This window comes from Crassostrea angulata, chromosome 10 (assembly GCF_025612915.1).
Source record: "Crassostrea angulata isolate pt1a10 chromosome 10, ASM2561291v2, whole genome shotgun sequence".
Taxonomy (NCBI): domain Eukaryota; kingdom Metazoa; phylum Mollusca; class Bivalvia; order Ostreida; family Ostreidae; genus Magallana; species Magallana angulata.
The window spans coordinates 31,125,104-31,147,960 of record NC_069120.1 but is presented as its reverse complement, the minus strand read 5'-3'; the positions used below and the strand labels follow the sequence as shown (position 1 = coordinate 31,147,960).

The window sequence follows — 22,857 nt, the reverse complement described above, 5'->3', positions numbered from 1 at the left end:
GGCGTACGGTTGGCCGTAAATACTAGTATCAGGCCAGACTTACGTCCTTGACAACGAGCTTATGCACATGCGCATACATATCATAAACGGAGAGAGAGAGAGAAATTTGTTTGATGTTCATTGAAAAGATATATGGAAAAGATCACATATTCTTCTTTATTATTTATTGCAATATTTGTTTTGAGGTCTATAATAAAAACTTAAAAGCGTTGAAACATATTTAGATTGAAAATAAATCGTAGATTGAATTATGTTGAAAGGAATACATTTGCAACTGTGTTTTGTAGTGAAATAAAGGTTCAAGAAACCTCTCTCTCTCTCTCTCTCTCTCTCTCTCTCTCTCTCTCTCTCTCTCTCTCTCTCTCTCTCTCTCTCTCTCTGATCTGTCATGTTGATTTCCATAGCGTTTTCTTAAATAATGTGAAATTCGTAACAAACAAACATGTAAATATCGATATTGTCGTCTGCAATATTCGCTATTGATTCTGTACAATCAAAATGTCTTCGGAGAGTAAAAAACGTAAGCCAAACTGGACTGATGATGAAATGAAAATTCTAACATCTTGTGTAATTGAAAACAAAGATGTATTATTTGCAAAACTGTCGGCATCAGTGACAAACGAGAAAAAGAAAGCTCTATGGGAAGACATCACAAAGCAGTAAGCATTTAGGTTTTTAAAATAACGATCAACAAAAATATAATAACATCTCCGATTTGATTACAATTTGTTCATGTCTACATGTTACATATAATGTATATTTATGGTCAAAAACCTAACTAAATTGGACAAAAGATATGCAAATGAAGGTAGACTGGGGATTCAAAAATATATTTAGTGTTAAAATTTTACTGCAGAATAAATTCTTCTTCTGCCTTGTGCAAGAGGAAAACAGAAGAAATAAAAAAGAAATGGAAAGATGCAAGATCCATTGTAAAGAAGAAAGAAGCCAGTAGAAAATACCAGACGAAGAGAACGGGCGGGAGGGCCTCCCCCGGAATCTGTTTTCAAGGCATGGGAACTTGACGTATGTGTTTTCTAATATTTACCTAAAATTTATATAATTATATGTATTACGTATCCGAAATTTTTTTTTTCGATCGTTGCTAAGATGAGTTTCTGATACTGACATAATTATTTTTTCATTAATGTTTCGCACCGTTTAGATTAATAAATTGAAAAAGGCAACCACTATTTTTTTGTTTTTATTGCTAGATTTTGTCAATTATACCAGGGACGTATATACTAAGTATATACGTCCCTGATTATACCGGATGAACTTATCTCTTGGATTGACGGAGGGGTTGATACTGCCTTTGCCAGTTATTCTGAAACAAGTATGTATAAATACATGGTACATGCATGTACATTGTAAACTATACGTTCACTACATGTATTTTTATAACCTCATAATGTTGCCTTCCCGACTTTTGCTTCATATACTATTTGATTTTCCATGCTTTGTATATTTAGTATTACTGTAGTATACAGTAGTTGTAGTATAAAAAAAATTGAAATATATGATATCTAAATACTAGTATTGCTTTGTGACAGATAACTTTAGCCTTATCATGCACTGCAGTCCCATCGGAAATTTCCGCTGGAATGCCATCCTTCATTGGTTTGTATAATTATACTTATTATATAATATACTTATTAATTTTAAATCATAAAAATTTTTGTAATAAATCACACGCGGAACACATAAGTGGTAGATTTGAAATATTGATTTTTTTTTTCAAATTAAAAAATGTATGTTTGTATATAGTAGAAGAAGTTGACGTTCCGGAAGAAGCTCCAAGTGTACATGTGTCCGGGCCTTCCACCAACACATTCTTTGCTTCAACTCTGTATGGATCTAAACGTAAAGGTAAAAAAAAAACAATGCCAACGCTATGAAAATGAATTAAAAATGTATTTAACAATCCTTCATTTTTAATTTTCGCGTAATTTTACGTTTGTTAAGAAAAAACCCCTAGTGAACTGTTTCAACTTCATTCATGCGCTTTTAACTATTCATATTACACATATGATTTTATTTGATTTTCTTCTGTTTCAATTGACATTGTTCTGATTATAAAACTTTTCATTAAAAATCAAGACACGGCCAGCGACCCCGACGCTGAGTTTATGCTGAATCTGATTGAAGTGAAGGAGAGAAGAGCCATCGCGGAGGAGAGAAAAGCAGATGCCCTAAAGAGGATAGCAGCGGCATTTGAAAAAAAATTTGGCATTTAATAACTTTGAACACAAAATGATAAAGTAGTCATGTTCTTTATTACAATGTAAGTGTGTGATTTAATGAATAGATGAATTGTTAAAATAAATTTGCAACTTGAATGCGCACATCCTGTGCTCTCCTTGGTGCGTTTGCGTTAAACACGGCATTGTCATTGATGTTCTGTACAACCACAACCTCAAGTAAGGGGACTTTCTCTGAAACAGCTAAATTATGAAGCCGGATACAGCATTGAATAATTTGAGAACATCTACTTGGTGAAAAGGGGAGCACTCCTCCAGTTCGATGTAAACACCTGCAAAGATTTACTTGAATGTAAATACTGTGGAATCATTAGAATTCGTGGTGGCTCAATTTTCGAGATATTCGGTTGTATTCCCCCACCACCACCACCACCACCACCACGAATTTACGTCTTCATAGAAAGGAAATTTAGAAATATATATCTTTGTTACTGAAACTGAAAACCGACCCATACACGAAATTACATCTCCACGAATAACCAAAAAACCCACAATCTAAGAAAATTGGCCCACAGAATTTTAAATGAATTCACAATAAAATTGTAACAAGGTTTATTTATGGTTGCAATAGATATACATTTTTTTCTCAAATAAAAAAAACTTTAAGGTCGCGTTTATCGTAATGAACGTTTGAAATAAAACATTTGCTTGCAAATATGATATATAAAGATATATAACGAAAAATTGCGTTTAAATTACCTAAATCTGGATTTTAATGCCCCAAACGATTTTTCTATGACAACACGAGTCTTTCCATGGGCCTCGTTGTAATTCACTTCGTGTTGATTGGCTGGGGATAAGAATGGCGTTAAGAGCCCTTCCTTGAGAGGGTAGCCAGAATCCCCAAGTAACCACCCACCCCCTTCTAGATGTTCCATAACACCTGACAATCCCGAGTTGCTCAAAACGAAAGAGTCGTGAGTTGCCCCGGGAAAACAGGTATTGATTCGAAGAAATCTGAAATAATATCAACTAATTTTTCATCCTTTATACATATGTAAGCAAACAATTAGCATTCTTATATTTGTTTGGTTATATTTGGTGCAATAAAGTTATTTCAAAATTGACAACATTTACATTTTCAAAGGTTGTTATTTCATTTAACCCTTTTGACGATATATCAAATATTTTAATTTTCTCCTGTTGAAGTTTTGGCGTATAAAAGGGTATTTCTATTGCATAAAAATGATGTGCTAGTATTTTTGTTTTAATCAATACCGTTTATACCTCATATTGGAATCTGTTACGGCCCGAATATTTAAGGCATGAAAGTTTTTTTCTGCATACAAAAGCAGGCTCCTGTGGTTCACTCATGCCCTTAATTGGTATTAGAGTACTATCGATTGCACCAACACAATTTGGAAATTTGGCAATGTCATAGAACTCAGATTTTACATGGCGTAATTCATTGGCAGTAACTGGAAACTTTATGTTGTCGACTGTTGTATTTATTGCACTGCACACTGTATAACAATATGATGAATCTGCGTTAAAATCCTTAATGATATATAAAGAATATTTGAAAAGGAAATGTACAACTGATTAAATGTATTACAGGCATGTAGAAACATGAAAGACAGTGTATACAAACATGTACATATTATTATTATAATTATTATTATCAGTATACCCCATAGTACTTGCAATTGTCACTTTTCTGAAACTGCTAAACCTAATTTCGTAAAACTTTGCAGTTATTGAGAACACATTGTGTAGGCGCATTTTACAAAAAAAATCCGATTCCTTTTTTTCTGGGAATTTCGGTACTTTTTATTATATTCATTATAAAGACTCAATAATTGCACGGAGTTTTAATACATGTAACGATTACTTTGAAATTATGCCTCACTTTGAATTACTTGTGTGTATTTAATGTGTAACATGCCATTTATTTTGCATGACATTGTCAAATATTAAGAGGGGAGGGGCGTGGGATGTGTTAACTTGCTCACTTTTTCTTTAATTATCATTGGTGAATGCAGGGGACAAAATGTTAAAACATTCACGGGGTCAAATCTCCACATCAACGATGCTACGTGCCTGCAATAATTTTTAATAAAAATAGAGTTAACATAATTTTAAAGTTAAAATAATGAAGTATAACAACCTGTATGTACTACTCGGGATACGGATGATCTGGAAACGCAATGAAGGTCGCCTACTTCCGAAAAGAAGTCCGCCTTTGACAGATATCTTAAGGTGATAAGTACCTGTAAGATGTTTATGTGTATCTTTATATATACATGTATAAATAAGTATGCAAATGTATTTTAATTATATTAATAGGTGCATTGTAAAACCCATTATATTTGTCATATCATGTGATTCCATGCGTCAGTATTTGTTTATTTATGTGTGGACATTTAAGAAGCATACAATGCTACAGTAAGCATTCACATATACATGTACCTGAATGTGGGTGGGAATGGCATGACTTTTGTATGTAGGTCGCCTCACAATAGGGTCAACATGATTGATCAGTTTTCGAATGACTCTTCCCGGGAACCTATACCTACTTACGAGATCTATATCATCAAGATACTCGAGAGGGTTGGTTCGGTCCCGAAAAACGCGTTCTCTCGGAGGTGTTTCCCTTCTTCTTCTGCGAAGCAGCCAGAAAGTCGCCATTATCCAATGTTTACGTCTATAGTTAAGCCTGCCTTAGACCAGCCGTAGATTTTTGTCTTAACTTAAGGCTGGCGCAAAGTTACGCACTTTAGTGAAACGGACCTTAGTCCAAATGTTAGACGTAAGTCCGGACTTACGCCGGGCGTAGAGTTAAGACAGGCGTACGCCTTTTAGTGAAACGGGCCTGTTTCACTAAAAGGCGTAAGATACGACGAAACTTAAGTTAGGCCTTAGGGTGTACACCAAAATTTAGTCCGGCGTAAACTGCGTTTCACTAAGAGGCGTACGCCTGGCCGTAAACACTAGTATCGGACTAAGTTAAGGCCAGACTTACGTCCTTGACAACGAGCTTATGCACATGCGCAGACAGATGATAAACAGTAGAAAGGAAGATAGATAGACAAATATAGATATATAGATAGATATTCTTTAGAGAGAGAGAGAGAGAGAGAGAGAGAGAGAGAGAGAGAGAGAGAGAACCGTATATAGGATATGGTCATTCAAAATTATTAAGTCAACAGAACTATTGTGTTATCGATATCTACGGGGATACATGCTTCGAACCATGCTTCGAACATCCTTGATCATGCGTCAATTATGGCCCGAGTATAAATATTTTTATAGTAGATTTTCTTGTTTCGTCTTGCTACATCATTGAAAGAAAACCAGTGAATTTGTTTAAAAATAGAAAATATAGCGAATTAATGTAGTAATGAGCTTTTAATCCATGGATTGGACAATATTAAGCAAGCATCGAACAACCATACCACAGATACTAAAAATTTAAATATTTCATGCAAAAAAAGAAGCTCGGATAAACATTTTTATTACTTTCAAAAAAATGATCTAGGAAATAATTGATGAATTCCAAGTCTTATTTTTTTTTTACACAATTTGTTTTCGAAGTTTTTTGAAATTTAAGTGAAAGGGTACATACAAATCATAAGTGCATACACGTTTATTTGTAAATGTTTCACCAAAGTTATCAGATCCAAGGTACAGATGTATGTGGCAGACGTATGGTGGACACAACATAAACTAACCAAGTACACTTACATGTGTATTTAGTATATTGAACGAGGCTTTATATAAATTTGAAGTTAATACAGAGTAGGTGTATGTAACCTACGAAATAAAATCTATTTAATCTGGAGTCAGTGTTTTGCATCGGTTGTATGATAAATACATTATCTAATATTTAAAAAAAAAGTAGGGACTTTTGACGACTCTAAAACATAGTTGGAGCGAGCTTTCATCATATTTTGGTATTTACATTTTAACAATACTGAAAATACTTTTCTGATTAACCTTAGTTTAACTACCTAAGCTAACACATTATACTCACCAAAAATGAAATAATAATTCACTTAGTGAGTTTTAAATTTCAAAATATCCCACTCACACATATTTTGCGTGGAAGTTGGGGGGGGGGGGGGGCGAAATGCTTAAAATGATAGACATTTCTTATACAAATATACCTTTGTACTACATGTGCATCATGTATGTTTATTTTCTGCATTATTCATTGCCCAATTTACTAAAAGATATGAAACGTAAATCAATTTATTAGATAAAAATAATCGAATGAAAACTATATATCGATTGTCTAAATTTGTCATTTTAACATGTAAACGGCAAGTGCAAATATAAAGAATGTGCATAAAACATGGTAAGAAAGTTTCTATTCGAGAATTGGTACCACCTATCAAAACTCTGTATTTTCTTAATTTCATATGAAATTAATAAAATCTACATGACAAATTGTACAATTTAACATTAAGGTCAGCACCGATATTCTCATCAACAGAATTAGCGGTCAATTCCTATTTACGCCATAAGTTACGACTACCCTTGGCTAGGCGTAGATTTTTGTCTTAACTTAAGGCGGGCGCAAAGTTACGCCTTTTAGTGAAACGGACCTTAGTCTAAATATTTGACTTAAAGCTGAACACCGCTCGTAAATAGGCACTGTCCGCCATATTTCTCTTTAATCACTGCTGTCCCTACAACCCTTATATAAGGGACAGACCTCTAAACAGTTCAAAGTACTTAGCTGTGGAGGTCTCACCTGTGTGGACGTACATTTTGCCTCGCCGTGTTACCCGGTCGCGATGAAACTATCAAATTTTACGCACTTTTTGAAGCCAGGAGAATACTAACATCAAATGAATTGGTCAAATTGCTGCATTATTTACGAACAGAAAATGAACATAAGATAAGAAAAAAATGCATAAAATCTAAAGACCACGAAAGGAATACTACATGTCGGCCACGAGGTTCAGGTGTGCAATCGGGTGTAACGAAATCGAAGGGTTTATATACCAGGTATCTGTGTGACGGTGCCTATTTACGAGCGGTGTTCAGCTTTAAGTCCGGACTTACGACAGGCGTAAGGTTACGCCGGGCGTACGCCTTTTAGTGAAACGGGCCCCTGGGGCCCGTTTCATCAAAGGTCGTAAGTTTTGGACCTAATTTTAGTCTACTTCCGAGACTTACGCCAAAACTTAGTCCAGCGTAATTTGCGTTTCACTAAGCAGCGTAACTGTTGGTGTAAATAATAGGACTTAAAATATACGGCGTAAGTCCTTGAAAACGCGTTACTGAACATGCGCAAAAGTTTTCCTAATAATAGTAACAGGACATGTTTTTAATGTTTTGATATGTAAAAGAGCATGAAGTTATGATATGCATGAAATAAAGATTAATTAATTAGATTACCTTTTATTTTTGATAGAGGCACGTCGATGAAATTGGGTATTACTCCTTGGATTAAATTAATATTCTTATAAATTCAACATTAGATTAAAATGTTTTAAGAAAAGTTATATAAAATTTAAACAATCTCTGTGCATAATGAAAGTGGACTGTGTTCAATTAAGATTCTCTTTTTAATAATATGATTGTATATTTGTTTACCTATAGCAATTTAAGACAGATATGTTTTCTTTCAATTACTCAAAAAATAAAGTGACCCATTTTAAAAATTTATTTACACTCCAATAGGAAACTAAATGCGTAATGATGCACTAACTTGAACATTGAACAAGAAAACTGCCGAAACGACTCAGCGGAGCATGAATTTTCTGCTGACTCTTAAACCTCTCTTTTTCCGATATGAAACAGTTGTGTTGAAAAAGAAGGTAAGAGAGAGAGAGAGAGAGAGAGAGAGAGAGAGAGAGAGAGAGAGAGAGAGAGAGAGAGAGAGAGTAGATAAATAGAAAAAATTACAGCAAATACACACCTCATCAGTAATCACTAACTAGTTTAATATACATGAATAGTTTTCCTTCCAATCGGAATTTGAAACGCACATATCATGTATATAACCGTTTAGCCGAAATTAACTTGAATTAATTTCGTGTTTTTTGAACGTCTGCTTCTTTTTTCTGCGACTGAAAACATGGATGAATCTAGCTCTTCTACTAACAAAAAAAGAAAGCCAAATTGGACAGAAGATGAAATGCAGATACTTTCCTCATCAATTCGAGAGAATGAAGAAATTCTGTTTGGAAAAGTTTCTTCATCAATAACCGCTGAAAAGAAAAAAGCTGTGTGGGAGAACATTACAAAGCTGTAAGTAGTTAAAATGAGTAGTTTTAAGAGTTTTAAAGTGTTAAATTACACACATAAATTAAAAGGGAAATAATACCGCCTTCGAAAAAAATATTATTAAGTAAACTTTGCTTTTTAATGCCCCGTCGTCAAATATTCATGGATCCGCGCTTGTTTGCTATGATTATAGACTATTCAATTCTGGTTAGTGGTGAGGAAAAATGTAATTTATTTTTTGTCGAGCAATTCATTTTTGTACTACACCCATCATTTACAATTGCAATTGGTCAACTATACTATACTAGAATACGAGAAAAACCTCACTGTTGTGAAAAGCAGTAATTTGTTCACCCCTCACCCCTCCCCCCTCGCCCCCGTGCACAAAAACACACTTCCAAATTTTTTGGCTTAACATTTTCGTAAAAATAACTTTTATTAATAACTTTCTCATAGAATCAACGCTGCTTCAATAACTTGCTGTAGAAGGGAAGTGGACGAGGTAAAGAAAAAATGGAAAGACGCACGCACAAATGTAAAGAAGAAGGAAGCGATGCGAAAAAAGCAGTCAACGACAACAGGAGGAGGCCCACCACCCGAGGTCTATTTTAAGCCATGGGAACTTGATGTATGAAAATAAATTTGATTTTAATTTTTTGCCTTTTCCTTCTGAATTTAACATGGTAGTTTTTTTAATTAATAAATGAACATATTATATTTGTTATAGTTAATTTAATTACAGGTTTTAGCAATGATTCCCGAAGAACTTATTCATGGAATAGAGGGTGGGGTTGACACAGGAAGGGCTCACGAAACAGGTACAGTTATGATCTGATTTATTATTTGGTGTCTTTTAGGAATGCAAAAAAAACCCAAACGATACCAGTATTACGAATTGGGTAACACATACAAATTTAAAGCATAAGTTATTGCTTTTAAACTAGCATCTCTCTCAGCCAAGAGTTTGGATCCACAGTTGTCATTTGTTGGTAGGTATTTATTTATTTTATCAAATGTTATTTAAAGATAATAGTATACTTGTAGTATTTTCATTTTTCATATTAAATATTCAAATTAGATTTAAAGTTCATTGTACTGAATTTTTAACAAAAATTAAATTTTGAATTCACTGAAGTTGAACTTCCTGATGAGAACGCCAACGCTGGTGTACCAGAAAATGTTCATGAAGAGAAAAAGAATACTGAGGCAACGATGAAAAGGAGAAGAACTGGAAAGAAAGGTAGGACAAATTTTCATATTTTTAACGGTTTTTTTCTGCAAGAAAATATTTTACATCCGAGATTATTATTTTTTCGCACAGGTAGAGAGGATTTATACCAACAAGGCTCAGAGATGGATGAACTGATTCAAATAAAAACATTCAGAGCAAGCATTGAAGAGAGAAGACTCGAGATCGAAGAGAGGAAAGCTGGTGCTCTTGAGCGCATAGCGTCTGCGTTGGAAAAAAAGAATAGATAGGACCACAAAAAGAATAAATTATGGTTGTGAACATCTGCCTTTTTTTGGGGGGGGGGGGGGGGGGGGTATCTGTAATTAAACATAAGACAAGTGTCGGTATCATATCATTCATACGTATATTACAGACATAGGAGTTCCCAAATGTTTAAAATCATTATAACTTAATAACTTGTTTTGGAGTTGGGAAGTGTTATCTCCATGCAAAAGCGAAATAAACTGCAAAAAATAAAAATACAATATCAATACCATGAGGTGTTAAATTTATGTTGTTGTAAAAAATAATTATACTTTGCATTCATTTACAGAATTTGATTATATACAATCTAAATTTTTGTTTAAGAAAACTTTATAAATGCATTTAAGTTTATGGATATTCAAAATAAATATTAAAATAGTTTATTTCATAAATAACAAAATTAATATGAAATGTCTTGTTCAGGTCAAATGTCATAACAAGCCAGTCACACGTATCATCAGTTGCTGCGCTGTTCCCTGTACATTTGCAATAACGACATCATTACGGTTAATGTTTTGTACAGGCCCTTGTTGTCGGAGGGGAACTTTTGCAATGATCGCTGTGTTGTGCAGTCTGAAACATGTTTCAATGACTTTGGAGCATCTTTGCGGTGAAAACCGAAGTCCCCCACCACTTGAATGCAAACACCTTTAAAAGAATTCGTGGAAAGTATATCATTTCAGCAATAAATAAGTTCGTATGTATTTCAAATTAAAATGTATACGTACGAGTTAGAAGTAAAAAAAAAATACCGAAATCTGGATTTTAGAACTCCGAATGCCCTCTCAACAACTATTCTCGTCTTTGATAGAGCTTCATTGTATTTTTCTTCTTGGGGGTTACTTGGTGACAAAAATGGTGTAAGTAACCATTCTTTCAGGGGGTAACCTGAATCCCCAAGTAACCATCCCCCTTCTGGCAATGATTCCATGATTGCTGGGACGCCAGAAGACCGGAGCACATACGCGTCGTGGCTGGCTCCGGGAAAACACGTGTTGATGTGGAGAAATCTTTGAATAAAATCATAGAAGATTTTTAAATTTACAAAAATAAGTTTTAATTTAAACTCATTGTAAACACCATCTCTAGGCAATATCTCGATCACATGTACATTATTAGATTAGATCAAAAAATATATTTCAATTACCGCATATTTGGGTCAGCCACAGCCTCGATGTTCAAGGCACAGTAATTCTTTCTGCAAATAAATGCAGGTTCTGCCAACCCACTCATCCCTTTGATTGGTATAAGGGTCCCGTCAATAGCCCCTACACAATTGGGAAAATGCGCTATCTTAAAGAAATCGGCTTTTAAAGAACGTAAAGTATCTGCATCATTAGGGAACGTGATGTTCTCCATCGTCGAATTGATGGCCACACAAACTAAAATGTATATATACATATGTACTAATAAAATGTCATCTGTAATAACTTTATTTATATATGTACAATAAATCATCATAAACCTTTGTCTCTCTCTCTCTCTCTCTCTCTCTCTCTCTCTCTCTCTCCTTAATATCATATTATAACTTAAAAAGAAGAAAAAAAAACATATTTTAAAGCATTATACTTTGCGGTTGTTTTATTATCATTATTTTTCCAAAGTATAAAACTGACTACCTTCATGAACAATTCTGCTAACTGATGCACGAGAAATGCCATGCAAGTCCCCCACCTCTGAATAAAAATCTCCTTTTCCTAGGTACCTTAATGTCACAAGCACCTTGTATAATATAAATATATAATATAAAAACAGCATATAGTTATTTAGCATATAAAATATGTATGTAATAATTAAAAAAAAAGTTAAATAATACAATTTGAAATTTCAATTAAAGTTTTATAACACACATACATGAATGAATACTTTTGTGTTTGTTTAATAATTCATGTATTTTTATCACAGAATGAAGTGCTCTTGTACCTGTGTATAAGTTGGAACTGCATTAGTTCTCCTCGTGGACCTCCCAACAATGGGGTCAACGCTGTTTATAATGTCAACGATGACATTTCTTGGAAAGCGGTACCTCTCAATAAGGTCCACGTTACTAAGCTTTCTAGTACGTTTGTGCGGTCTCTAAAAACCCTCTCCCTCCTTAGAGAATGTTTATAACGTCTCCGGAGCAAGAGCAAAGTCGCCATGTTTTTTGTTTATGTTTGGAACTTACGCCTACCCATGAGTAGACGTAGAATTTTGGCTTAACTTTAGTCCGGCGTAAAGATACGCCCTTTGATGAAACGCAAAATAGCGCGCTAGTCCCGAACTTACACCGGCGTAGAGCTACGCCTGGGCGTACGACCTTTGATGAAACGGGCCCCTAGGGTCCGTTTCTCAAAAAGGCGTAAATTTGGGCCTAAGTTAGTCCGACTAACAAAGTTACGCCAATATTTAGTCGGGTCTAAGTTGCGTTTCTGAAAGAGGCGTAATTTAGGATTTAAATGTCGAAAAACTTAGACATCTCCGCTGAGTACTAAGCATGCGCATATCGTATTTTGTTTTGCTTTGAGGCTATGATTATATGTGGTGGATCAATTTTCCAATTCATAGTACATGTAGTACCCGACAGTATGCATGTTATACTTTACCACTGAATGTGCATAGTTCAAGCTGTTCATGACATTTTATGTTAATAAAAGTAGAACAAATGATTTTACACTTCTTAACATAAAGACATTTTAGAGAAAAACAGTTGATATGAAAGCGGTATATATAAGATGTTTCAGAAACCAAATATGTGACAATTAAATGCACTGTAGATGATATTGAGGCACAATCTTACATATTAATTGAACAAAACAATACATAGAAATTAACTTCAATGTTCGTGTAAACTTCAAATATTTATAAAATACAGGGACAAGGTACAGTGGATATGCCCCAATACGTCTGCAGAATGAGAAGTATGCTTCATAGACACTGTAGATCTTTAGACATTTTCAGATGCTGGGATAAGGCTTGATTCTTTTTTATCAATTCACTATATTATTTATAGAAAATAATATGGCCATGAGTATAACAGCAACCAACTGAAATCGAAAATATCTACTGTATAAATAATATTACATGAACCTTGTCCATCATCTGTTCCAATATTGAAAGAATGTAGACAATGACATGGAAACGATTCTTGATTTTCTGCGATTCAAATGATAATAGTTTTGAAAGATATTAATAGTCAACAATTAACAATACAGGAATTATTAACATTTGAGGCCGGGGTCTCCCCAACTCCCTTTCCTGTTTTTTGGTTTAATCGATCGATTGTTTTGGGGTTTTTTTCGGTGGGGGGGGGGGGGGGGTTGAAAGTAATATACACCATAAACAGGGAATAATTCGCCCTGTTTAATTTTCAATCATTTTATCCTCGTTGTCAGCGGGCGAATTTATGTTGATTTTCAATATCTAATATTAAGTAACTTAACAGCTGTGACTGGGCGAAGTCACGTCAGAGTGAAACTGTTTGCAAGTGTAGAAGGACGGAAATTACACGGGACCAAAATAACCCCGTATTCAGTATCTTGATTAAAATAAAAATTTAAAAGCAGTTATCTAAGAACACCCTTCCTATTTAAAGAAAGTTTTTTAAATAAAAGGTTTTTACAAGTTTAGTGGAAAAGGCATCTAAAAAAATCCCCTATCCCCTTTCGGATAAGACATTTTGCATCGTTGCGGTTTTAACAAGTGCATGTGAGTTTTACTTTATTCCCTATCTGCTTTGGGTTATTGGGATGGGGGTGTATACAATTGTTTATATAATAAGTATGACAAATGCAAGCTAGTTAAATTTGTAAATAATGCACACTGTTGTAAAACTGCTAAAACAACGCTTTTGTATTGCAAGTCGACAACTTCGAAATAAAAAAATCCCTTGATATACGTACATCTTAAATATGATGAAACAAAACTATCATGAATTCAAGTAATTAAAGATCATTATAATTAAATGAGTACAAATAAACAATGCATATGAATATGCACGAAAATCATTGATAGTACATGTGCCCCATACCTATTTTAAAAGAATTACGATCGATGTTAAATATGAACGCAATTGATCACTTCATCCTAGAATTAATAAGATTAATGAATTTCATTTCCAAAAATTCAAGGTGTGCATGTGAAATTTTATAATATTCCATAACCTTGACAAACGCTTGTCAACAGATCTAAAATTGATGCATGCGCACACTCTGCACGCTTCTAAAACATATTTCAAGTAATATTTTAACAAACAAAAATTGATTATATCTAAATGCGAGTTCATAAACATGCCATAATACATGTAGCTTTCATACGGTCTTGTAAAGATACTAGGAGTAAAAAAATAAAAATGAGAATGCATAAGTGTTGTAAAGTTTTCAGTAATACATGTATAGGGAAAGAACAAACAACCACACACAAGGACAAATTACAAATGTTAACGTTTTGAGTTGCTCCTATTCATAATTTTGAAATCAGTTTCGTTTCACATGTTCAAATTTGATTAGAAACATTAAATTCTAGTTCATGCTTACTGAGTAATTATTAAAAAAATCAATAATCTATTCGTACTTATATACATCTATCTTGTTGGGGAATACATGTTTAATTTAGAAATAAAGCATCTTTTTAAATATTGTGTTTATATCATTTATCGGGGTATACCCATCTTTGATTCTTCACACTTTAGGTAAATTTCATTACGAGTAGTAATGTATATTACATACGTTTACTAAGGTGAGCCCATTTTTTATTAAATTGATTTAATCTTAATTTATTTAGAAATAGAAACAGTTATCGAACAATAGGTTTTTTTTTTAAGTTATATGTACATGTACAAATATTTAAATAAATGTGAATGTTTTCTTTAATAACACATAAAACAAAGCAAAAAATAAAATTCTCGCCATTTTTGTGCACAGACTAAGGACTTACACCTACCCATTAACAGGCGTAGATTTAAACCCAAATTTAGACCCGACTAAGTTTCCGCCTTTTTGTGAAACGCAACTTAGTCTGGTTTTTAAGTTTAGTCCCTGATTTAGTTCGGACCAAGCTTACGCCTGGACGTAGGCCTTTTTGAGAAACGGGCCCCTGGGGCCCGTTTCTCAAAAAGGCGTAAATCTGGGCTGAAGTTAGTCCGACTAACAAAGTTACGCCAATATTTAGTCGGGTCTAAGTTGCGTTTCTGAAAAAGGCGTAAGTTAGGGTTTAAATGTCGAAAAACTTAGACATCTCCGCTGAGTACTAAGCATGCGCATATCGTATTTTGTTTTGCTTTGAGGCTATGGTTATATGTGGTGGATCAATTTTCCAATTCATAGTACATGTAGTACAAGAGGTTTCAGAAACCAAATATATGACAATTAAATGCATTGTAGATGATATTGAGGCACAATTTTACATATTGATTGAACGAAACAATACATAGAAATTAACTTCAATGTTCGTGTAAACTTCAAATATTTATAGAATACATGGACAAGGTACAGTGGATATGCCCCAATACGTCTGCAGAATGAGAAGTATGCTTCATAGACACTGTAGATCTTTAGATATTTTCAGATGCTGGGATAAGGCTTGATTCTTTTTTATCAATTCACTATATCATTTATAGAAAATAATATGACCATGAGTATAACAGCAACCAACTGAAATCGAAAATATCTACTGTATAAATAATATTACATGAACCTTGTCCATCTTCTGTTCCAATATTGAAAGAATGTAGACAATGACATGGAAACGATTCTTGATTTTCTGCGATTCAAATGATAATAGTTTTGAAAGATATTAATATCAACAATTAACAAGACAGGAATTATCAACATTTGAGGCCGGGGTCTCCCCAACTCCCTTTCCTGTTTTGGGTTGAAATCGATCGATTATTTTTTTTTGGGGGGGGGGGGTGAAAGTAATATACACCATCCATAAACAGGGAATAATTCGCCCTGTTTCATTTTCAATCATTTCACCCTCGTTGTCAGCGGGCAAATTTATGTTGATTTTCAATATCTAATATTAAGTAACTTAGGTAACAGCTGTGACTTGGCGAAGTCACGACCGAGTGAAACTGTTTGTAAGTGTAGAAGGACGGAAATATAACCCTGTATACAGTATCTTGATTAAAATAAAGATATAAAAGCACTTATCTAAGAACACCCTTCCTTTAAAGAAAGTTTTAAAAATAAAAGGCTTTTACAAGTTTAATGGAAAAGGCATCTAAAAATTCCCCTATCCCCTTCCGGATAAGACATTTTGCATCTTTGCGATTTTAACAAGTGCATGTGAGTTTTACTTTCTTCCTTTTTAAAGAAAGTTTTATAAATAAAAGGTTTTTACAAGTTTAATGGAAAATGCAAAATGTCTTATCCGGAAGGGGATAGGGAATTTTTTTAGATGCCTTATCTAAAAAATCCCCTATCCCCTTCCTGATAAGACATTTGGCATCTTTGCGGTTTTAATAAGTGCATGTGAGTTTTACTGTTTTCCCTATCTGCTTTAGGTTATTGGGATTGGGTGTATACAATTGTTTATATTATAAGTATGACAAATGCAAGCTAGTTAAATTTGTAAATAATGCACCTTGTGTAAAACTGCTAAAACAACGCTTTTGTATTGCAAGTCAACAACTTCGAAATAAAGAAAAATCCCTTGATATACGTACATCTTAAATGTGATGAAACAAAACTATCATGAATTCAAGTAATTAAAGATCAATTCAATTAAATGAGTACAAATAAACAATGCATATGAATATGCACGGATATCATTGATAGTACATGTGCCCCATACTTTTTTTTAAAAAGAATTACGATCGATGTTAAATATGAACGCAATTGATCACTTCATCCTAGAATTAATAAGATTAATGAATTTGATTTCCAAAAATTCAAGGTGTGCATGTGAAATTTAATAATAATCGATAACCTTGACAAACGCTTGTCAACAGATCTAAAATTGATGCACACTCTGCACGCTTCTAAAACATATTTTTAAGTAATATTTTAACAAACAAAAATTGATTGTATCTAAATGCGAGTTCATAAACATTCCAAAATACATGTAGCTTTCATACGGTTTTGTAAAGATACTAGGAGCAAAAAAAAAAAAAAATTGAAAAAGATAATGCATACGTGTTGTAAAGTTTTCAGTAATACATGTATATGTAAAGAACAAACAACCACACACAAGGACAAATTACAAATGTAAACATTTTGAGTTGCTCCTATTCATAATTTTGAAATCAGTTTCGTTTCACAGGTTCAAATTTGATTAGAAACATTAAATTCTAGTTCATGCTTACTGAGAATTGATAAAAAAAAAATCAATAATCTATTCGTACTTATATACATCTATCTTCTTGGGGAATAAATGTTTAATTTAGAAATAAAGCATTTTTTGAATAATTGTGTTTATATCATTTATTGGGGTAAACCCATTCTTCACACTTTAGGTAAATTTCATTACGAGTAGTAATGTATATTACATACGTTTAATAAGGTGAGCCCATTATTTATCAAATTGATTTAACCTTATTTTTTTTTAGAAATAGAGACAGTTATCGAATAATAGGTATTTCTTAAAGTTATATGCACATGTACAAATAACACATAAAACAAACCAAAAAATAAAATTATCTGTATATATTTTCCTTAGAAACAAAACACTCGCCATTTTTTTGCACAGACTAAGAACTTACGCCTACCCATTAGCAGGCGTAGATTTAAACTCAAATTTAGTCCCGACTACGTTTACGCCTTTTTGTGAAACGCAACTTAGTCTGGTTTTGAGGTTTAGTCCCTGATTTAGTCCGGACTAAGCTTACGCCTGGACGTAGGCCTTTTTTAGAAACGGGCCCCTGGGCTTTATCGGTAATATAAAACTTCCACGCAAAAGATACGCTCGACAGCTCACACAGGTAAGTTTAACAGGTGAACGCTGGCCAAGGTTATTTTTAGCTCATCGATTAAACAAGAATTACTAGTCGAATACACAAAATACTGCATAAAAACGATAAAATATACTTACCACGTATGCTATCCGTGCCCAATTATTAACAAGGTTCATGCATACTGCACTAATGACGCTCAGTACAGCAAATATGAGCTGCCCTCAAAATCGTGTCTTGTCACACGGGAGCCAACCTTGGAATGAAAGGTGTCAGCGTTTCTACCTGAGAGCGCATTTGCAAAGAATTATGGGTAACCCGTCTTACAAAATCAAAGGGCCACGATCGAAGCTAGCCTGGAGGTAGTATAGAAGTAAATGTTACAGTCTCAAAATTTTCTTAAAAAATTGCCCTCTATTCACATTTGCACGGACCCAGCACCACGCTACAGTTCCGAACAACTGCCATAAACTACCACAGGATTTGTAGCTTAATGTCTACCCATGCAAATAATCACCAATTAATGGGGGGTCAATCACCTTCTTTTCGAGTGAGATTTCGTGTTCTGAACCCACCCTACTTTTCAAGCACAAAACCGAAAGTGAAAATTTTGGCCACAGTTTCGCATTTTCATTCAATATCTGATGAAAAGTGCTACCAGTATTAAAATGTCATATAGCAATGAAATATACATGAGCTCCTCTATCCATAAAAATGAATACAATAAACATTCTAGCAATTTATACCCCGCAAATAACCAGCCAAACCTCAGGTTCTCCCTTTATTTCAAAATTGTGACCGGGTCTTTCCCCTATCCCCTGTCACCACTGCGCCATTTTCACTACGGCTAGATTACAACAGTTTTTGTAAGCCTTGGATTCCACAGTGTAAGTTTTTTGACTTTTATAATTATGCATTATAAATATTCTAGTGATATAATTTACCTCTGTGTTTATTGTCAACTATGCTTAGTGTAGTATCCTTTAGCACTGGATTACTATAATTAACATAGATTGTCAATGACCAATCACATGGAACACACAGTAGTCATTTCAGCCTTTTTTAATCAAGGGAAATAATCCAAACATACATTACACACAGAGTTATTGTTCTTACATATAATCATTACATGTACATTCCTCCTTTTCTTAAATTTACTGAAATTGAGGTTTAACTTTAAAGTCCAAACTCAAGATAGAATTTACTGAAATGAGTTACATCATAAATTTTTAAACAGTCCATAAAATTTTCAGTTTATATCAAAACACAGTTTGAACCGATCTGGTATATGTAACTTGTGTTGCCGAACTGGTCTAGTTCGCACAGAGTCTCCACAGCCTGTCTCTTCTGGCCATTGTCTACGTCTTCAGGTCGTCCCCATCGTCTGGTACTTTACTTTGTGGAACATCTATGTCGGTCATATCATCTGCATCATTAAGTGGAACGCTACCAGCAAGCTCCAGATTTTTCACTCGCTTTACGTTCCTGCGATGTGTACCTCCATGTGGTGCTCTCAGCAAAACTTCATTTCCTGTTCATCCAACGACCTCAAATGGTTTTGTCTCAAAGGCGGGTGAAAGTTTGTTTGGGGACGAAATTTGAATCAAAATATTCATACGTTTTGATCTGTATCTCTTTTTCAATAGATATTTTGTTATGACATATAAAACAAAAGTGGTAGAATATGAAGAGTTCTTTCCAATAATAAAAAGGGGCTCGCCACTTTAATTAGGGGTCAAGAGACTCGTAAATTTTATTACAAAAAACTTTCAAACGATCAAGATTTTATATTGCATTGCATATTTTAACAGGAAAGAGACAATTTATTTGATGAGCTTTCATTCAAGAGTTCCCTCGTTGCTGAACGAAAATTAGGGCCGGAGCTATGAACTATAACGTTAACATTACCGCCTATGGAAAACGCATTAGTTGACTATACACAAATATTTTAATGTTATATTTCGATAGAGACGGCTAACTATATTCATATAATGCAAATTGATTTTTTATTCGATTGACATCATCACTTTCGGTACTGTTCACTTTCTATTTTCTAAATTTTACGACCGGAGAAGTTCTCAGAATCTGTACAAGTAGAAATTTGAGGATTGATAGACAATATTTTTTGCCAAATTTAGTGCATGCGATTTCTCAGAAATTATCGGGCCGATTTGGACCATTTTTTTTTTTACAAAATGAAGAGACGTGATCTGAATTTTAAATATTTTTGAGAAAAAAAATTTGTCTTTACTTCCGGTCCCGATTTACGACCAATTTTGTAAATTTAACGACCTATTTTGTGCAGATCTCATCTTTTTTTTTTTTTATTTGCATTTTTCAAATTCAAACATACATAATTACTATTAAACTGATGTCAACTTCTTTTTTAAATATTATAATCACTCTTTCATACCACTTTCATTCATACACTCATTCAAAAATCAAAATTAAATGAACCTGAGGTTGTATACTAAATGGTTAATAAAAATAATAAATGAAATAATAATATTCGTAGCAAATTCCACCTCTGTAAAATATAGGTATACAATTATAAACAAAAGAGATCTTCCCACTGTGACCAACATTTTTCAAATTTCCTAAGTTGAAATTTTTGAACCGATGCATATTTCTCTATCTTGTATTTAAAACTCAAAAAATATAATAGATCAACATAGTTTGGAATCTTATTCTGCTTCAAACATATATATATGAATTGTTTTGTATATAAAATTATGAAGTTCACAGGTTTATTGTCTACACTTAGAGAATTTTCTCCAAATAGTATATTGATAACATTGAATCCAACCCTCTTTGTTGTTTTTCTATATATAGACATACTAAGATCATTCCACAATGGTAAAACATTAGTACAACTAAAGAATACATGTTGTATTGTTTCTATTTCTTCTTTACAAAAAGTACAACAATCATTTGTAATGATCTTGATTTTTTTTAAATAATAGTTAACAGGAAGAATTCTGTGTAGAACTCTGTATTGCAGCCATTGAACAGATGTATCATTAGTTGTCATAAAACATATTTTGAAACAGTCTTGTATGCACAAATTTTGTTCAAGTGGTAATTCATTATTCCATCTTGATATTGCAGTTGGAACCGCTTCAGTATAGTTCAAAATTATATAAATTGCCTTGGTACATTTTTCATTCAATAAAATCACTTCAAAATACATTGGTAAAAAAGGAGTACAATTTTTTTCAATATTTACTCTTTCAACAAACACTGATTTTAAAAACTTTGAAATAGCGCTAATAATACTGTTGTATTGCATGACATATATATCAGGCAAGTTAAACATATGTAAAAAATTATCGTATGTCAAAAAAGCTCCATTTGCAGATAAGAAATCTCCAACTAACTTTACACCATGTTGGTACAATACATTAATAAAGAAAGATTTATTGGCAACTGTAATACAAGAGTTGTGCCATATTGGAACATTGATAATATTTTTCTTAATATAACCAGGCTGTTTGTTTAACATGTTCACTACCTGGTGCCATGATTGAAAAACATCTTGCCAAAAAACATTATTTTGTTTAATCATCTTTCTTATAAAATCATCCCCAAACTCTAACATTTTCATAGTAACATTTTTGCCGTTAATTGCAAAAAAAATATCCATCCATGGTTTGTGTTTGAGAGTTAACCTTTTAATCCATGAGCATTTGAGAGAAGAAACAAAATTATGGACATCCAGCATTTTTAAACCACCTTTTGTGTAATCTTGAGTAACTATCTTTCTTTTTACTTTATCACCTTTAGATTTCCATATAAAATTAAATATTGCTGTATTCAATGAGGATAAAAATGCTTTATCAGGTGTGGGTAGCGAAATAAATAGATGATTCAATTTCGGCAAAATTAAAGTCTTGGCCACGGTTACTCTACCAACAGGAGTTAGAACCCTTCTGTTCCATTGTTGAATCAGTGAAAGAATTTTTGGCAGTTGTATATTGTAATTTAATTCAGTAATTTTATCTAACTCTACACAGAATTCTATCCCTAACAGATTAAAAGTTGTACTACCCCAATTGAGTTTCCATCGGGTATGGTGAAAAACCTGATCTGAGAACTTTCTCGAGCCTATCCAAACCACCTTGGTTTTTGAGCTGTTGATTTTTAATCCCGAAAATTTTGAGAAAAAGTCTAATGTATCTAGAGAATGAAAAAGAGACTCTGGTGAACCATCAAGTGTCAGTGTTGTATCATCTGCATATTGAGTTATCTTGTGTTCTTTACCATTAACTATGATACCCTTAATGTTTGTATTCTGTTTGATAAGTATGGCTAGGATCTCTGCACAGAGTAAAAATAAATATGGAGCAATCGGATCTCCTTGTCTGCAACCTCTCTGTATGTCAAATTGATCAGACAGATGTCCACATTGCAAAATAGCTGCTTTAAAGTTTGTATTTAAGATCTTAACCCAGCTAATTATATTTTTTCCAAACCCCCAAAAATGCAAAACTTTGTAAATAAACTCCCATGCAATAGAATCAAATGCCTTTTCAAAATCTATGAGAATAAGTAAGCCAGGAATTTTTAATGACTCTGTATATGCCATAAGGTCATATACAAACCTTGTGTTTTCACCTATGTATCTGCCTTTCATAAAACCAGACTGTGTTTCTGAAATAAGATAATCAAGGGTAGATTTTATTCTATAACTAATGCACCCTGAGATAAGTTTATACATGACATTTAGCAAGGTAATTGGGCGCCAATTTTTTAAAAATTGTCTTGGCTTATCACCCTTGGGTAAACAGGATATAATTCCGAGCCTTTGAGTAATGGGAAGCTCTTGTTTGCTAAATATACAATTTATAGCTGATACAATGTACAACTTTAGATCTCTCCAAAAAAAATTAAAGAACTCAACAGTGAATCCATCGCTTCCTGGGGATTTGTTATTTTTCATATTTTTTAAAACTAAGGAAATTTCTTTTTCTGTGATATTACCCTCAAGAGAAAAAAATTTGTCTTTACTTCCGGTCCCGATTTACGACCAATTTTGAAAATTTAACGACCTATTT

General features: G+C 33.4%; 2 protein-coding genes and 2 pseudogenes across 2 annotated transcripts; 2 read left to right on the top strand and 2 right to left on the bottom strand.

Annotated features, from left to right (window-relative positions):
• Positions 1 to 1,100: 1,100 nt before the first annotated feature.
• LOC128167542 (uncharacterized) lies at positions 1,101 to 2,237 on the top strand. Its single transcript, XM_052833327.1, has 4 exons — positions 1,101 to 1,336; positions 1,554 to 1,620; positions 1,768 to 1,869; positions 2,101 to 2,237. The coding sequence occupies exons 1-4, from the start codon at positions 1,274 to 1,276 to the stop codon at positions 2,235 to 2,237; spliced, it is 369 nt and encodes a 122-aa protein (XP_052689287.1). The 5' UTR covers positions 1,101 to 1,273.
• LOC128167543 (putative nuclease HARBI1) lies at positions 2,164 to 5,061 on the bottom strand (annotated as a pseudogene).
• A 3,767-nt stretch (positions 5,062 to 8,828) lies between these two features.
• On the top strand, positions 8,829 to 9,941 carry LOC128165094 (uncharacterized; annotated as a pseudogene).
• A 240-nt stretch (positions 9,942 to 10,181) lies between these two features.
• LOC128167843 (putative nuclease HARBI1) lies at positions 10,182 to 12,011 on the bottom strand. Its single transcript, XM_052833773.1, has 4 exons — positions 11,553 to 12,011; positions 11,081 to 11,315; positions 10,686 to 10,943; positions 10,182 to 10,581 (listed from the first exon to the last, which is right to left on the bottom strand). Exons 1-4 carry the CDS (start codon positions 11,704 to 11,706, stop codon positions 10,365 to 10,367), a joined length of 864 nt encoding a protein of 287 aa, XP_052689733.1. The 5' UTR covers positions 11,707 to 12,011; the 3' UTR covers positions 10,182 to 10,364.
• Between the last annotated feature and the right edge of the window lie 10,846 nt (positions 12,012 to 22,857).

Coding starts and splice junctions, on each gene's coding strand:
- LOC128167542 (XM_052833327.1), top strand. CDS start 1,274: ATGAACTTATCTCTTGGATTGACGGAGGGGTTGATACTGCCTTTGCCA. Junction 1,621..1,767: donor TGGAATGCCATCCTTCATTG/GTTTGTATAATT, acceptor GTTTGTATATAG/TAGAAGAAGTTGACGTTCCG. Junction 1,870..2,100: donor GTATGGATCTAAACGTAAAG/GTAAAAAAAAAA, acceptor TTAAAAATCAAG/ACACGGCCAGCGACCCCGAC.
- LOC128167843 (XM_052833773.1), bottom strand. CDS start 11,706: ATGCTAAATAACTATATGCTGTTTTTATATTATATATTTATATTATAC. Junction 10,944..11,080: donor GTGGCTGACCCAAATATGCG/GTAATTGAAATA, acceptor TTTTATTCAAAG/ATTTCTCCACATCAACACGT. Junction 10,582..10,685: donor GTTCTAAAATCCAGATTTCG/GTATTTTTTTTT, acceptor ATTCTTTTAAAG/GTGTTTGCATTCAAGTGGTG.